Below are 18,774 nucleotides of genomic sequence, written 5' to 3'. Positions count from 1 at the left end.
ACTTGGCTGCACCTCCTCACTTGCTAACAGCCTGCTCAGCTCCTCCCACACAGAGTAAATAGCTTTGCTCACTGTTCAGGTTTCAGCATTGCCATCTCAACCCTGAGGAAATTCTCAAAGTCACGGCTCAGGTTCAAATAGGCCAGTGCTGCACAGACTGTCATGAAGAAAGAGAACTTGCTTGAGATGTTTCACAGCAATCAGCCCTGCTGAGCCTTTTAAATCCAGTACCACACTTTCATAAAGTTATAACCCACACAGAAAGCAGTATATGCAATTTACCCAAGCCATAAATACTGGGTGGAGTAGCATTTCAGAAATGGCAAGTTCTAATAAACACAATGACTTGCAGAGAGGAATGTGCCAGAGTATGCATGACAGTAAGAAAGCAGGAGGTCAGGATAATGTTTTCAGGAGACTAACCACACATAGCAGAACTTAAAACCTTTTACAAGAAATTCAGTTCTATGACACAGACTAAGATCAATTTATTCAGGAGGGCTCAAGCTCCTGCTGTCACCAGAGCCTCGCTCACATCCCATTTAAGACAAGCATCACTAAAGCTACTCCTAATAAGTTAAACAGTTTTGTGGAACTGGGGCTTCACTTCCAAACTCTGTCAAAAAACTAAAAAGTGACTGCCCATGTCCCTAGGCTCAGAACCTGCAGCAGGATAACAGGCATTAATCCAATACCACCTAAAGAACAACCAGTGCCCATGGCTCCCACACACTTGATTACAAAAAACTTCCTCATCATCAAAAGCAAGGCAAGACTCTAAGGTGTTAGAATTCTTATATGGCAGGAGAAAGCAAAAATATTACCATTTTTCTAAGATATTAAATGCATTCATTCTGCAGAGAAGGTGCCTTACTTCAGAAGCAACACTTGCTGTTCATACTGAAGTATTAAGAAAAAAGCTTTTTGGAGACCCTCAAGTAGACCTTTAACAGTTTCTTCTTTAGCAGTGAGACAATGAGACTGATTTATGGGAAGATGAAGTGAAGTAACAAAGCATAAAATGCTTAGTAATCAGCTCTTCTTACTGTGTCAATACAGTAAGTTATTCAACCATTCTTCAGCTTCTCTGTTCAAAGAAGAGACATAGTGAAGGGAAACAGGAGACAGGATGAAGTTACTTCCATGACAAAGTCTGTCTACATGTAGAGAGTAAACTCATAGGAAAGGTGAAAAGAAAAACAGGAATCACTATTAAAGATAAAATGTAACCCAAATATCCAGAAAACAGCTTGGTTTAGAACCAGATAGATTGGCAAGATTTTGCCATCTGCAAGCCAAATACTATCATCCAAAGGAATTACTAACACACTGAAAGCAATAGTTGGAAAAAAAACCCCAAAAACAACAGCACAAACTGTCATTTAAGCAGTGATCAACTCCCAGTGGACTTACAGCTTCGCCTGTGCTCAGTGCATCCATCTGCTGGAATTATGGGCAGTGGGATTTCTCTCCCCAGCTCCAAGACAGTTCCCCTCTGCTGTGGTTTCAGTCCCATGCATCCATATGAAAAAACAGGCTCTTCTGACCTCTAGGCAGAAACGTGCCCAGAGCACCACAGCCTAGTGCCTGTCTCAGGTAGAGCTGCCAATACTTTAAAAAGGCTCTGAGTTCACTGTCACAGGGCTGCATCTTTCCTTCCATCAGTCCACTGACAGCTGGTTAAGAGCAGCTGCATTGCTGTAGCTCTGGGGCACCTTGCACACTGACCACTGGGAACCCAGAACAGGGATGACGAGTCAGGAACTCCAAGACCTTTGTGACTGCCCAGTGAAACAAACTGTGCTCCTGCTGTCAGCTGAGCCAAAAAACTGAAACAAATGGGTTTTTTTAAGCTGCAAGTTGCACAGGTCAACAACAAATCAGTTTTAACTTGTTAGTTGCCTTGGGTACACAGCCAGTAACACCTGAGTTTGGTATTTTCTCAGTCATTAAGGCTCCAAAGGCATCTCATCCCTTCAACAGCTAATAACTGTTCTTTAGGACCCACTGCTTAAAAATGCCTATTCTTCACTTTCCACCTTCTCTCACATACAAAAAAGGTTAAATTCCTATTTTCTCCAAAGATGCAGCATCCTGTGGATTAAAATCCTAGCACTAGCATATCCTTTAAATGTTTCCTCTGGAACTGTTTAAAGTACAAGCTCAGCACAGCCAAAAATGCCCTCACTCTTCCCCAAAATCACCTTAACTTCCTTCCAATTCATGGTGATCATCATAATCATCATCACTGGCAGACGTGTAATTTTGTTTCCACTGTCAACCCTCCTCCCTGCACCTAAGCCACTTCTGCTTCTCAGTCACGAAACACAATATATTTTTAATCACATTGCAAATTAACAACTACTACTGCTCTGCTGGAAAAGAAAGGCAGATCCTGTTTCTTATCTCCTGTCAGACTCCATACGGGCACACACATCCCACAAGGACACACTCACATTTTCACCTCACCTGCATCTCACTGATGTTTTGAATAAAGACAGGAAAAATACAGAAAAGTCTGACATTCTCAAGCATTCTATTACAGAGTTCTTAATAATACTATCTTAACTAGATTCCTCTATTTACCACAAATATTGCTATTTAAGCATCTATGCTGTCTTCATAAAAAGTTTGAAATATGTTTTAAGAAAATATTGGTAAGTTAAAAACATTGTTAATAATAATTTATAAGGAGACTGCTGACTTTTTCATAAATTTCATGTAATAACTGATAAAATTAATGCAGAAATAAAGAAATAGATCAGTATGCCTCAGTTAATAAGGTCTACAAGAATTCAATTTACCAGGGATAATCTGACATAAATGACATCAGCAAGCAAAAGTCAGCTCGATGGAAGTTCATTTGTTTGTTCATTACTAGTTAATAACATTTTTAACCACTGAATGCAAACACAGAAAACGAGCTAAATTAGCATCATACAATCTGTGTGTCAGCTGCTAGAACTGAAAGATGATTTAGCAGTGCTAACATGTATGCACTACACTTAAAAAAATATGGTCTTGGCCAGTTGGCAAGGCCATGCTGCCCACTAGAGCCTAAAGACACACCATCCCACAAACATAAGCAAAGCTCCACAGATAAAACTGCCTCCCCAAGCTCATTAAAGTTTCCATCAAAAGGCTACTGAATTATTTAGGTCATATTCCAAGTCTGACCAGTCCAAATAAAATATTGAACAAAAAAACACAGTATAATCATTTAGTATGTTCAAGACACATTAGTTGTAGCACTATGATCAGGACTAGGCTATTCTGACACCCTAGTTAACTACTTGATAGGCAAGGCAGGAATAAATTAAATCCACATAAATTAAAATTCAAGTTAAAATCATACAGGAAAAATCTCCACCATCCCTTTTTTTTAAAAGTACACTTCCATCAAACAACCTTGCTAAAGCTTTCTATGGAAGTGAGACACCTACACATGCCAGTTTGCAGCCTCACAGGCAAGCTACTTCAGCCTCAGAAGAAAGGACAGCGTAACTTCAAGGATCTTAAAAATATTTTGTAAAACAGTGCAAAGATCATATAGAACAGTGACATTTTAAATAGACTTATGCTGAACAATCACTAGACAACACTGCCAGATCAAAATGTACTCTACATTTACAAAATAAACTGAACTGGACTCCAAGAAGACGATCTCTATCTCAGTCTCAGACAACATACTCCATCTCACAAGAGTGACAGGAGTGAGGAAGGAGGAAGACATATCTTGAAGGAAAATAGAAGCTTTCTGAAATCCAGAACTATGGTCAGAAATTACCAGAAATTAAAACACAGTATTTATACACAGCAGCACCTAAAATGATAAAATACATACAACTTCACATTGATGTAACATGGTTCTCTTTGTTCCAAATAAGAAGTCAGTGGCTCAAATCGATGTTAATCTGCCCTCCCTCACATTAAGGCTCATATAGTTTTAACCATATTTGTAATACTTGTCATTAGGATCTTACTTAAAACACAAGCAGATGACACAAGTTAAGCTTGTTCCAGATTTTCCAAAAAATGGTCACTGAGCATGGCTGTCCCTAGACAGCTGCTGGACAGCCACTGTGGTGGTTTCCACATTAACACCAAAGTTAGTGCTGGTTGTTCCAGAGACTGCCCCATCATAGGCTCTGTTTCATTCCAACTCACCTGCTTTTGAGTTACAAGTTGTATGCCAAAGTGGCCTTGCAACACAGGTGCTTTTAATTCAGGCAGCAAGAAACAACCTAGGTAAAAGTGGCCCAATAGCGTTGCACAGCATCCAACTGCCCCGCAGCAAAGGCTAAGTACCTGTGCCACAGCTCTCCCTTATATTTATTGAATCTGTTCTTTGTAGATGGCATCACACATTTTTCTGTTTTGATTCTCTGTTATTCTGTGCCTAGCATGATATTGAATTATTTACACAACTCATCTCCTAAGGATGAGTTTGGTGTCAGTGACTAAAAGCATTTCCATTTAGTTCCTTGCAAATGCCTTCAAATTCTGTATCTAAACATTTCCCATCTCATTGTAGAGTACCACAGGCACATTGTAAAGACCTTGGTTAAAAGGATTTCAATTACAACAGTCAGCCTCAAGTACTCCATCACATTAAGCTCTGTTCTACTTCATATTTGTCAGGCTTCCATGACATCTCTTTTCTCCAATATAATAAGCTCACATTTTGCCAGCACTGTAATTTTGCCTGTAATTAGGAATACCATGCATTGTAATTAGGAATAAGTACCACTGAATATTCACCCAATTTTTAAATGTTGGTCAACCTACTCCATAAAAATCACCTCCCAAGCTGGAGATAGACTGCAAGACAACTGTGGGTTGCTGAAACCTAGCCCACATTGTACCATTTCTCGACTAAAATTGAATGCAAGCCAAATTTCTTGTTTTATGGAAGTGTAGCCTTATATCTAGTAGTGCTTCTGGAAAACTAAGTCAGTGATGACTGATGCTAAAAAAATACAAATACATGTCACTGCCTTAAATTCACTTATATAAGTCCTGAAATATTCAGAAGGGAAAAAAAGAAAAACAACAAATGGAGAGAAAACTTAATATTTGCAAGGAACTTGATGTAGGACAACCAAGTCCTAGTGCTTTTCAAGCCCATTTTAATGATTTTCCTATGAGTGAGAGCCCTGAAAAAACGCAACGGTTTGACTTTATAACTTAGTGGGAACATCAATATTAAAAGGAAGAATTTATTAGAATACTCAAATACACGTACATAACTCCAGCATTTGTCTAGCACAGGATACAACACAGTACAGAGAGAAAATAACCGAAAGTTCTTTCCACATAATATAAATTACAAACAAGTTATATTTCTATTATATAGAAAATATTTCTGGACTTGACACAAGCCAGAGGACATCAAGTGCTGTTTCCCTGAGATAACACCAGGAATTAGAATATATATCTGAGCTAGCTGTGTGTAGTACCAAAAATACTACCATAGTAACTTTAGAATACACTAAATGCTACCAGATTCAGCACAGTAACAACTGTCTTTGTTTCAAAGTCTTTTTCTTGTCTAATAGAACTGAATGGGAAAACAGGAATATGATTCAAAGTTACCCAAGACATTGCCTTTATTACTCTGAAACACTAGTACTACTGCTTTGACAAAGCAAGCTATGGCACTTAGGGAGACTAACACCAACAGTTAAAAACTGAAAACCATTTCACGAACACTGCTCATGAAAAAAAATGAAGGAAGCATGGATGACTAGCATAGCTGCCCATAGTAAAATGGAAGAGAATTTTAAAAGCCTGAAATTTTCACTAAGAACTTCACACACCCCAAGAAACATGTCCAATGATTTCCTAAGCAATAAATGCAAGTAGTTTCAAATGCAAATAAGTGCAAGGAGAGAAACTATTCCTTGTTTTTTTGTTTCTTGAATAGTTTATCTTTCACTTTCCATCCCATCACTTCTCATGGATCTAGAGCTTGTTTCCAACAGGTTTAGCAAGGCAGAGGGACCTTGCTTGAAACCTGGCAAAAAATAGCATTGAGACTTTTTTTTTCTTTTCTTTTCCTACAGAGAAGGGTCTTTCAGTAGAAGTAATTGTTGAAGTATCTTTCTACAAAAGTCCCACTTATGGTACATCATAACATTGCTGCATAAAGACACAACTTGAATACTGAGAAAAGAGTTACCATGGGTTTTACAGGACCACACACAAATAATCATTTACCATCATGTGGACTGTTCTCCCATCAAACAAATCATAGCTTGCCTTAATATACTAGTCCATCACATAGGGCATTTTTTTCCTGTTTCAGATTAACACAAAGATACAAATAATTACATACAAAGTTTCAATATACTTTTTTCCTTATCTCTTTATTGTAAAAGGCAGTGATTTTGAACCAGTATTTGGGACAGATAATTAAGTTCAGAATTTAAGTTCTTTAAAACCTCTGTAAAAAACAACTTTGTCTTACCTTGACTATGGGTAGTTCCTGGACTGAGACATGGTTGGAGTAACTCTTTGGTTGGAGTAAAATAGGCTTCTCTTCCCTGGTGCTGGTTCATTCTTCCTGGAGTTACAGGCAGTTCATCACTGTTTGTTACCACTGCTGAAATGCAAAATGAATGCTCATTCAACGATGTTATGTGCTTGTGTACAGATTTCTATTAAGAACTTCACTGTCATTTATGAAATTGGTATTCAACTGCTCTGTTGTGAAACATTTCAAAGAACTGAGGTTTTCAAACCAGATATTTGCTTTGGAGAGGATGGCAGAAAGAAGCCAGCAAGACTGGCCTAAGACATGAGGCAAAAGATGGAAACAAAAATTAGCATGAGGTTGGAAAGGCTGATACTCAATACAGATACAGCATTGAGCTGTTGCTTATTTTCTGAAATACTTATTTTCTTTGCCACTTCTGTGACTGTGACTTCTGTGATTTGGTTTAACTAGCCACAACTCAGCCAACCCATGAAACAGCTTGCCAGATCAAGCTGTACCAACATCCCAGAAAGCTAAGATGAATGTCTGTATATATACATCACAAGAAACAAGTCTTAGCAATACAAATCATGTACAAATTCTGTCAAGGCAAAGTTTTAAAGCAGAAGAGTTACTCTCCTCATCAGTCTGAAAGACTTGTCTGGTATCTTCTCACCTATTTCTAGGATCACCTGGCCAGCCATCCTGTTTTACAGTTTCTGTACATTTCGTTAAGCTGCACACAACAAAACTGTACCTTTTTTCATAGTCAAAGAATGACTGCCTCTGTAACACCTGTCGTGTGAAAGTAGATATACTGACAACGTGCTCAAAGAGGGAAACAAGCAACATTTACTAAAGAAAAGACTGGAACTTACAACACTGATGATTTTAAGAGTTCCCAAGCTTTCCTTAAAAGTTCAGCAGAAGATTTGAGTCAAACCAAACAAGTTCTATTCTCTGGATGGACTCTGAAAAGTACAAAGGCCTTCTTAGCTTTATCACTACTCTTATTACAGTAGTGCAAACATTTTGCAGCAAAACCTGGAATGAACACAAAGCAGTATGAAAAAATAAAAAGGTGCTTGAATGTCCAGAGAAGGGCAAGGAAGATAGTGAAGGGTCTGCAGCACAAGTCAGATGAGGATGGCTGAGGGAGCTGGGGTGGTTTTAGCCTGAAGAAAAGGGGATTCAGGGCAGACTTAACTGTTCTCTACAACTTCCTGAAAAGTAGCTTCTCCCATGTAACAAGTGACAGGACAAGAGGAAACAGCCTCAGGTTGTGGCATGGGAGGTTTAGACTAGATATTAGAAAAAATTCTTCACCACAAGGCTTCTCAAGCATGGAAGAGGCTGTCCAGGGAAGTGTCACCAATCTTGGAGGTATTTAAAAGATGTATAGATGCTGCAGTTGGGGACGTGGTTTAGTGGTGGACTCCTGCTGGGTCATGGTGGCAATGCTGGGTTAACAGTTGGACTTGATGATTCTTAAATGTGTTTTCCATCCTAAATGATTCTGCAAGGATTGCAGTACACTCACCTGTTATTATTTTTCTACAAGAGATAAGCCATCTAAAGCTCTGCTCCAAACAAACTATACTCTATGTGAACTGCTGCTGAGGAAAAATATGTGAGGAAATGGACAAGCTCATTTTACCAGCTCAGAATTCGAGTGTCAGTGCCAGAAGGCTGGTATTTCAAAGTAGTGTCTGATTTTGCTCTTCTTGTTGTACCAAACTAGCTGTTTATTGTTCTGCAACTACAAGTAAGGGAAAGGGGGGAGCAGGGCAGCTGCTGAAGTCTTGGGAAGGGACTGTACCACAGAAGGACTTGTATGTGAAAATAAAAAGGGGGGTAAGAAAACAGTTGCATCACAGGTTTGCACAAAATACATCACTGCAGAGAGAGTGAGCTATACTTGTTTTAAAGATTTAAGATGTACAGTGCAATGAAGGAGGGCAAACTTTCAGCCAACTAGCTGAAAACTCCTTATGATGAGCCACTGGCCACTTAGCTTCTGCAGGGATGGGATTTCTCAGCCTACTGTGCTCTGCCAGTGCCCCCACCAGCCTCTGCAGCAGGTGACACCATGGGCTCCACAGCAGGAACTGCACTAGCAACCCTCTCCTGAGTAACCTGTGCAGAAGGCTTGTTTGTGAATGGGCAGCATGCAGCACTGCTAACTCTTTTTTAAGCTTTAAGCTTTGGGAATTCCAAAGGTTTCTTTAAGCTGTCACAATGCAATAATTTCTCAGGCAGCACTTGCCAGTAACCTGGAGCGTAAGCAAGCTCTGCACACGAGTGATACTAAAGCATGAGCTACATTCAGCAGTGGTGACTCAGTCACACTAACGGGACTACAAGCTACAAGCTCTCTGTAAAATTCATATTCCTTCATTAGTTGTCAATTAGGCCCTGCAACAACTCCTAGAACTGTCAAAAAGGCTCTTTTCCTACCAAACAGAGTTTATGTACCACCTAATACATAACATGTGAAAAGCACTTCATATGCCTGGGGATTAAAGGTTAACTTCTTAAACCAAGTGGGATTTTGAGAAATTCAAATAAAGCTGAATAATGATTGGCAGGAGAGTTTGTAAATCTCCTTTTTACACAAAGCATCATAAAAGTACTAAACAAATGGAAATAAATCAGTTAAGAACATAACTATTTATCCACACCATAGCAACCACCAGGAGGAAGTTGTCCCCCCTCCTGCAAAATGCCGCATATCCTAATGCTCAGACAATTTGCTCTGAGGTGAGGGAGAGACAAGGCATTATTTTAAAGAAACAACAAATAGTAAATATCAAAGCCTCCCTGTGACTCTTTAGAGGTCACATTTTAGTACCAACAGTACTGTTTAGAGTTGAAAAATACATACTTTGTTCATGTTCAGCATACTGGTCATCAAATTATTAATATAAAAATTTGTTAGTACAATTTATACCTTAGAAGAAACATAAATTGGGGTCTTTATAGCAAATTTATTTCAGGTAAAGTTATGAAAAAAAAAATCTGAAGTGTCAGATTGCCACTTCTGTTTCTATAATGAGCCTATGAAAGTGCCTACACCACTGAAAAGAGCACAAGGACATCATACACAGGAAGAGGCTTATTACAATTCAATTCAACATTGTTTTTTAATGTCTATAATATGCCATATCAGCTAAGACCACAGCTTCTGCACAGATTTCTCATAGAAAAAAGAAACAATTTATGCCTGTACCTTTTTTTTTTTTACCCCAAATACGCAAACTCTTAATTCCAGGCAAAATTACTCTGCCAGTGGTACCAGTAAGTCTTTGGCTGCATGTACGCACATAGATACATCTGAAGTTTTCCCTAGCACCTCACCAGGTCCAATCCTGAAGAATTACAGAATATATACACCTGTTCAATTCTGAATATGTAATATTATTGAAATGAAGGGAACCACACATAGCACTAGAAGTTGACAAGCTCAAAAATAAAAAACTGTTTCTGAACCATTATTTCTATACCTTTACTATCTATACTACAATAGCATTTGAACATTTAATTTCAAACTGATAAAAATAGCCTTTTCTCTTCCAGATAAATAATATAAAATATTTTTTTTTCTTGCCATGACTGGGAGATGTGAAGAATAAACTTTTTCCACTAAAAAAATAAAGGCTATGGTAGGGAAACATTTGGATGAGTGGTATGCCAGGCAAAACATTTTTCCAACAGCAAATTTTCATCACACTTCAACTGTATCAATTACAATACAGAAGAATACCTAGTATTTATCCCAGCAACTATATGCAAAGATATATGCTAACTACTATAAATATATGTGCAAACATAATGTAGGAGTGAGGAGTCACTTACTTGATAGTCCAGGAGAGTCTCTGTTCTCACCATGATGCTGTGTACACATAGAATTGAGGAATGAAGAACAGCAAACATAAAAATCCAGGCCAGGAAGAAGCAAGTGCACAAAAAGCAGCAGCAGCAGCGGGAAAGAAGGACAATGAAAACAATGTTAGTTCATAACTAAAATACAACATGCACCTCAATGCCAAAGGCAAGATCTCAAGAGACTCTGCAGTTCAGAAAAGTTGAAGCAACAAATCTGACAAATATGCTTATTGAAAAAGCCATTATTAGAAGCCATCATTAGTAAATAGTGACTGCCTCAACCACTTCTTCTGAGGAGAAACTCCAGCAGCAATTTAGGGCTTGTATGACTTGATACACAGCATTTTTAAAGAGATTTTAAGCTGGACTGATTTCAAAAGACTGAAGCCCTGAAGAAAGCTAAAATAACACAAAATGTTTCCAAAACCACTTCACTTTCAGAAAAGCGTTTTGGAAGGAAAAAAAACTTTAAAGCCATAAGTAACGTGCAAGCTACTAATGCTAGATCCAAGCCTAAATGCTTTTGCGTACAAACACAAACTTAGAAGCCACAGATCCAGTTCATCTACAAACACAGATAACATTTGAAATTGCTTAGGATGCAAGACAAACAGTGCAGCTTTAAAATTAAGAGGATATTTTATTATCTAAGTATTTCCATAAAACCAAGTTGCATAAAATTTCTCTCCCACTGAACACATCATACAAAGGCACTAAAAGAGGGTAACTACACAGTAAATAGCCTGTACACCTTTCTGATATTTGATCTGGAGTATTTTTTAAATCTTTGCTAACCAAGACCACAATCAAGGCTAAGATCCCACTGTGCTCAGCTATGTACAGATAAAAGGCAAATTCCACTTACGTCTCTAAGGATTTACTACATTTGAAATCAGTGAATAATAGAAAAGGAGAAAACAAGAATACTGATCAGCATGAACATTTCCTCCTTAAAAATAAAATAAATCCAAACATGACATATCTTCTGTATCCGAAATACATAAACTAGCAAAATCTGTGCTCTGCTTTAAAGAGGATCCAATCTTGCCTCTCTTATGAGGACTTAACAGCAGGAAATATAAAAAAAAAATAAATCAAAATGTTTGCAAGCAGGAATCTTGTCTTGCACTCTTGACCTCAAAACACTGATTTTTTTTTTTTTAAATCCCTCACATCTGCCTAAGGGTGTTAAGTTGTAAATTGGCAGCGCAATATGCAGATGCGAAACACTGCAATGATATACAGCAATTGCAGTACACATCATTGGAAAGGTGAGGGGAACCCTTCTTTCATAATTCTGCACTTTCTGGAACAGGACTCAACTGAACAGGAAAAACTGTAAATATAAATAAAATATAAGTACACTTGGTAAATAACCTTCTATTCCCACCAGAGATTAAATTCATGTCAAAGCGTGAAACCCATTGGGTAGTAGTTCATGAAACGTATTCAAGAATTTAAGGGCTTTCAAGGCAAAGTGTTTATTCCTAATGTACAGATAACATACTGCAGACTAGGAAACAGTTTATGTTCAGACTGGAACTGTTCTACCCTATGCTGATTTTAGATTCAAGAGACTAGTGGCTGACAAGAGAACAAGAAGCCTGCAGAAACTGTACAGAGATCTAGCAACTGACTGAAAGAAAGGGAGCACCGCTATTCAGCACTGGGCTGTTTTATTTGTCACTGGGAGCTGGAAAGCAAGAGAATGGAACTGGAAAAATACACTGTCAACAGACACACAGGATCAGAAGTACCTGAGACTCAGCCAGATGCTCACTCACAGTGCACTACTTACATGTGGAAGAAACAAGAGTGAAAAGGCACCGCAGCAGATCCTGTCTCACTACCTGCCCTGCAAGCACCCTGGCCAAGATACAACGTGACACCAGAGAGCAGGGCAACCCGTCACCCGAGATGATGATGCAGGGGCTTTTCATGTAAATATTTTAGCATTGCATGGTTAATCCTATGAACTGGTACAAACAGCTCCTATGCCAGAGGCTGAAACACAAGCCTCTCTAACTCTGTCCTTCATCTTCTCCAACTGACATTCTGTTTACAGACCAAACTCCCTCTGTTGCTGGTCAACACCCTCTCTTCATCAGAGGTATTTGAGTCTGTGTGTTTACCTAAAACCTGCAGAATACATATTTCTAAACACTGGAGCAAGATGAAATGAGACTATTTTGGTCAAAAAGACCTTTTCATTTTCAAATGGCCTTCTGCACCTCTATCATCTGCAATTCATATCACTGCAGGCTAAGGTTCCAAACAACTAAGGGAACAAAACATGATGGTTTTACTACTTTAGTGTTTTTTTCTGAAAAGAATCCTCTCAGGACATTCCTGTCCCTTACCACCCACAACTCTTATTCTAAATATACAAAATTAAGAGAAACATACACATAGTCACAGAGGCAAAGCCTACCCATATTTTCACATTATATAATTGATGACTTCGATTAGAGATTACAGAACAAATCCTCTGACAGGTTCTCAACACTACATGATCAATTTCAGTTCTACAGAGGCACAATTTAAAATGTTGCTACCAAAATATACGAAATCTAGACCTCCTCCCAGTAAAGTTTTTGACTAAGACTTAGAAGTAAAACCAGCAATATAAATCCAGCCATATAAAGTGTCATATGAGACAGCAGCTGTAATAGTTTTTATACAAAGACAGCTCATGTGCTTCAAAAGAGTACTATTTTTAGATGTTCATTTCTCAGAAATAAAGCTTATAACAACTGCTACAAAACTTCAAGTTATATCTGGCAAGTTCTTCTAAAAAACAAAATCCTTTTCCTGTTGAATATTAGGGTAAAAACAAAAGCATATGTCATGCTAGCATGTCCGAATATCATATTACACAAGCTTTTTTAAAACACTGTTTTTACAATCAAAACATACAGCTAAATTTTTAAGAGTTTAAATGAACATTCTAAAGCCAAGTTTGAGTTTTCCCCTTGCTCCTTGCTGAAGACAGACTTCCCCTGAAGGCAGTCTCTGATATGTGTCAGTCATTAAAATTAATCCAGTTACACTTAAATTCAGGACCCCTAATCCAACCTGCAAACCTGATCAATAAAAAAGACCTCTATTCAATGCTTCAAGGAAAAAAGGTACTTTTATGTCTGTTGATGTATTAAGTAGCAAGGACTGACACTGACTGTATATCACAGGCATATTATTTATTAAATATATGCCTTAGCAAAAACTAGAAGTGACTAAAAATTACTAAAAAATATATTTCAAAAAAAGAATGGTTTACACCATACATTTCAATGTAATGTTCTAAGTTCTGGGGCAATGAGACTTAATTAAATTATTATTTTTTAGAAAAGTAGACAAAAACTGTTCCCAAACTAGAATGCAGAGCATCTATTAGTTTGCACTCTTTTAATGGTGTCAGACTACAAAAATAGTTTGCTGAGCTGTCACAGCCTTTGTCTTCAAATTCCTATTCAGGACATATCAACCTAATTGTTAGGAATTGCATTTAATATAGGACTTTTCTCTGTATGCTGATTCTGGAAATGCAATAGCACAGCATTAAGGTCTGATCTCCTCATCTTTTGTTCTTTTATAAGCAAGCCAAAAAAGCAAATTATAAAGCTGACACCTCTAAAAAAAGGTTTTTTTAAATACCTCCAAGAAACATCTCAATGGACTTAAAAGTGGAGAAAAAAGTTGATCGGTATTCCTCAAGCACATTACAATACATGCATTTAATGAATTTTATCATGACAATGGAACTTTAAAAAAAAAACAAACAAACAGTTTGCACCTAAAAGTCTGGAATAGTGAAAAATTTTAAACATGATTTTTAAAAAAATTAATTTCTGAGAAGTGTCAGGATTTGCATTGACTACAAGTCTTCAAAACTACTGGGTCAATCTCTCTTGAAATACATATCATATTTTTAATATTTAATTTTCACTTCTTTTACTATGATATACAATAGGCTGTATATTAGACTACCAAATAAGCTTTAAAAAACGTTTTTACCACCTGCAGTGCAACACACAAAACTGGCTGATATTTTGATAAGAAATGCTTAGAGCAGCCTATTACAATACACCATCAGTTAAAGTATTCTGAGATGACACTTCAGAAGCACATTGAATAAAAGGCAATCTGTCCTCATACTTAGCATTCTTCTAAAGGAGTCTTGGTAAAACAGAGACTCATTTTGAGGTACCTTCTTATGATCATGCTCTTCTGAAGGCATGTCACAAAAGGAGAAGTAGCACATTTTCTGTTACTTTGAAGTGTTTTGTAAACTGGTACTTTTTAGCACATTTTGAGGAAACAAGGAGCCCAGCTACTGAACTGGAAGCATTTTTTTAAGAAATTAAAATACTCTACTGCACAGTTGACAGATGATACTCATAGTATGTTGCATCTGGGATATAAATGCATGGACCACACAGCAAATCAATAAATTTGTTCATTACAGAAAAAAGCCAAGAATTTTCTTAACATACTGCAAAACAGTTTGTCTCCAAACTCACCACTTAAGATAAAAACAGTAATAAAACACTTGATCCAATTAATAGCACTATGTAGTACTTGACTATCACAAATGAAGTTTGTCAGTAACGAGGTGTTAAGTTTGACCTTGACCTCAGTTACAGAAAAACATATCCTATTTTGCCTTTGGAAGGCAGTGCTTTGGAAACTATAAAACACTTCCTGCTTCAGCTGTTAAAGTGCTTCTAGATGACACAGCTTGTGGAAAAACTAAAGTCTTAAATAATGTCAACATTTATGATGACTGATGATGAAGCACAATAGTACCCACTAGCCTTTCCTGTTTTTAAACTGTGCTTAGAAAGAGCTTCACTGCCTCAGATATTTTATAATAAGTACAGATTATCAACTCTTACACCTCAGTGTACTCTGATAACATATAATTATCACTCCTTCTGTCTTTTCTACTCCTCATTCCACCAAGAACTACATTATTTTTTTCTATTGTCCATAGTCACTACCTAGCAAAGTATCAATTAGACTGAGAGGAATACCTTTTTTCTTTGGGACTCAGACAAATTCCAAAAATCAAATCCAAAATCTGAAAGTATTTTGACATTCAGCCCTCCTGCCATGAGAATCTAGTAAATGATACATGATACTAGATGATACTCCAAATGCATTCACCAGAAAAGCATCAGTTCAAATCAAAAGTGAATAGATTCAAGTAATTTAGCCCTTCCCCTGCAAAAGCATCTTCACATTTATCTCATTACACAAAAGCACACTTGAGTTACTCACTGAATTTCTATCCAGTTCCCCATCAACTGGAACGCTCTCCATGTTGAAAGGGCCTGTTCTGTCGCTATCAGTTAGAGTTCTTCCATCCTGCTACTCGAGATCCTAGAAAGGAAAAGAAAAATGCAATCATTTAATTTCAAGGGCTGAAATCCAGCAGAAAGCTACACTTTGTCTTCCGTCCATTTTAAGAAGCTAAATAGTCTCGTATGGTAACCTCTGCGTTTTACAGTACCTTGCAAAACATGAACTTGGGAGAAAATCAACTTGGGAATGGAGAGAATAGTTTCAGATAAAATAGCCAAAACAAAAACTACTCACAGAGGCAAGCACTCACTTCTACAAATAAGGAAGAGTTATGCAAAAAAAAAGAAACCCACAGGTTTTGCCCTGCACTTCCCGTTGTTCCAGAGTTCCCAGCAGCACATCGCTCCCGCCCCACAGGCATGTGCACACCAACTGTTTGGGTACAAAACAAAGCTGCCCCGGAGAAGCCAGAGCTGAGGGCTTCCCAGCATAACTCCAGAGACAGCCATGTATTGCTTTGTGGAACCAATACACAGAAATTAAATAATATGTGCAAGCCAGCACCTTCTGTGGCACAGCAGGCACTCATCTGGGGGTCACCACACACAGCCAGAAAGCAATGCCTCATTCCCTAGGCATTTCCTATTTATTTATTTATTTTTTGCAAGAGAAACCTACAATGAATCTTAGTATTCATAGCATATTTAAAGTCATTAGTGAGACAAGCACACACCCTGGAATCAAGCAAAACTTGATGGGGAAAACAGTGCTTTAACCATTGATTTGTTAAGCAAATCAAAGAAGTGCAGACCAAACTGGGACGCCTACTGAGATGTCCAGCTACAGCCCATCACTCTGTCTCTCTCTCCAAGACCTCCATCAAACAAGAGAGCAGTGGAAGAGAGGATGTGTGCTTACCTGTTCGAAACAGTACAGTCAGCATCGCGCAGGGAGAAATCCCTGTGGTCCCACCCTCCACAAAGCCACGCTCACTCTGTCCTTCCCGCCAGCCACAGCAAGTGTTGGATCTGAGAGTTAGCCCAAGGACAATTTTCTCCTTTCCTCTGGCCTTGGGTGGGGTGAGGGGCAGGAAGCAGCTAAATTACAAACTCAATTGCTAAACCAACACTTGTGCAAGAGCCGGGGTAGCATGGAGGTGATTTATTTTTTTTTATGTTAAAATGTTAGCATATTACGCTTAATCTGTGCACCAAGCTAATGGCAATGTTTAGTAAAAACAGATCAAGTGAAGACAGAAGGGTTAGGTGGGAAGACACATCACAGTTCCTCCAAGGAACCTGAGGAACATCCTGAATGCAAGAGGATGGGAAAAGGGCAAACAGGTAACCAGAATACACAGGATCTTCTGGTTCAAGGTCTGTCTCAGGAAATAGACACTCATAAAAACAAATCTCACTAAAAAGAATAACCTTTTATTCAACTGCTTTCCATGTTTTATTATAATTGTTTTTTGGTTTTGTATTATGTAAAGCAAGTTAGAATTTTCCCTCAGGAAAAAACATACTGTATTAATACACTCTAGCTAATCACCGTAACATACGCCAGTAAACCACAAAAAAGACCCATTAAAAAAATAGTTTAACAAAATGACTGTGTACTAACAAAATTGTGAAGTTTTCTATGACTTAGTCCAATGAACTGAGGAGGACCTTGTTCAAGCACCTGAGTGATTAATTGAGGTGGCACACAGCTAGGAAGCATGGCTAGATGTTCTCATGTAAATCAGAAACAGCAGACATCTGAAAGGAGATGACTACAAGTTATTAATTTGCATTAATAAAAGGAAATATGCCATTACCACAGAAAGAGGAATTCACCCTAAAGCTCTGTTTCCCAGAGCAGCAGGCACTGAGACCCTTACCTTCCACACCCAGACATGAGATGCAGAACTAGGTAATGATTTTTGATGTCTGTTCCTTGTCATCGTTCCCCCACACAACCATTTTAGGTTCTCTTATTAGCAGGAACACCAGACTGCATGCATATTCACTTTGCAGAAACATCAAACTCTTTTAAATAGGATGAAAAATGAGTGGCATTACAAACAGATGCAAGCAGTGCTATTTAAAGCAGTTTCTCAGCTTTTTTTTAGTTACACAAACTTGTAACCATACTCAAGTTATCAAAAGGAACATATAGTTGTTGACAGGAACATTCAGCCTAAAACACTTTTAACTTACTTTTATATTTAACATTTTTTAACACTTAATTTTTTTATTGCCAATGTTCCTGGTGTATTCTGCTTCTCCATCTGTTCATGTGACCACAGCTTTCCTTATCTCAAGAGTGGTACCATCAGAAAGGTACCCTAAGGTCTCATTCTTAGCATTCATGATCGCTTGCAGTCCCGAAGATTCATTCAGCACGCTCCCAAAGGCTGCAAGGGAGTCTTCTGGGAAAAGGAAGGAAAAATTTCTACCTGCTCATGTTTAAACACTAAAGCAGGTGCAGAAATGGTTAAGGACTACCTTTCCCCGAGCTGTTTAGCTTATGAGTAGACAGCCAGCTTGCCTTATTTTTCTTGGCAAAATGAAGGCTGAAAGTGAACAATATTGCTTCTGTTGTATGCCAAAATAAATACAAAGGAAGGAAAAGGGCTGTCTCAGCAAAAGGATATTGCCAAAAAGTCAAATAAGTATGAAATTGGAGAACAGATTTATTTTTAAAATTACAGAATGCTTCTAACCATCTGAGCCCCAAGGCTTTGAAACAATTTTCCAGCCAATGTAGGGAAGGGGAATTTTCTTATTTGTAAATGCAGCCAGGTTATTATGAAGTGTGCTTCCACAAGCAAGCTCTTTTCTGCTTTAACTGATCCAACCATTAGATTTGAAGATGCAACCCCAAATATACCATTTTATTGATTTGGGGCTTTTTTTGCACTTTTACTGCTTTCTATTACATTCACAAGTGTTTGCAGTTTGGTCAGCTTGAGGTTTTAATTAACAAATGCTCCTTCACAATCATAATTCTTAAAAGCTGAAGTGTTCAGGAGGGCACACGCAACATGAAATTGTTTGAAAATAACTCTGTAACGGCATCCAGCTAGTCAGCTATTTTTCCTTTACAGACAATGGGTATAATCA

At 38.0% G+C, this 18,774-nt stretch overlaps 1 protein-coding gene across 10 annotated transcripts in view; it reads right to left on the bottom strand.

Moving 5' to 3' along the window:
• Positions 1 to 18,774, bottom strand: part of LOC131591585 (oxysterol-binding protein-related protein 8-like) — an 81,032-nt gene that overhangs the window by 35,996 nt on the left and 26,262 nt on the right. For 3 of the 10 annotated variants that reach the window (XM_058862410.1, XM_058862412.1, XM_058862413.1), the window contains exons 2-4: positions 15,644 to 15,745; positions 10,334 to 10,370; positions 6,470 to 6,604 (exon numbers count right to left, since the gene is read on the bottom strand). In XM_058862410.1, coding sequence (XP_058718393.1) covers positions 6,470 to 6,604; positions 10,334 to 10,370; positions 15,644 to 15,685 — 214 coding nt within the window. In that variant the 5' untranslated portion in view covers positions 15,686 to 15,745. Of the gene's footprint in view, positions 1 to 6,469; positions 6,605 to 7,356; positions 7,523 to 10,333; positions 10,371 to 15,643; positions 15,746 to 16,585; positions 16,606 to 18,774 lie in introns of those variants that run through there. The other 7 variants (XM_058862414.1, XM_058862417.1, XM_058862418.1 and 4 more) reach the window with 7 other exon arrangements.

Source organism: Poecile atricapillus, chromosome W, assembly GCF_030490865.1.
Source record: "Poecile atricapillus isolate bPoeAtr1 chromosome W, bPoeAtr1.hap1, whole genome shotgun sequence".
In the NCBI taxonomy this organism is placed as follows: domain Eukaryota; kingdom Metazoa; phylum Chordata; class Aves; order Passeriformes; family Paridae; genus Poecile; species Poecile atricapillus.
This window is presented reverse-complemented; position numbering and strand designations above follow the sequence as displayed.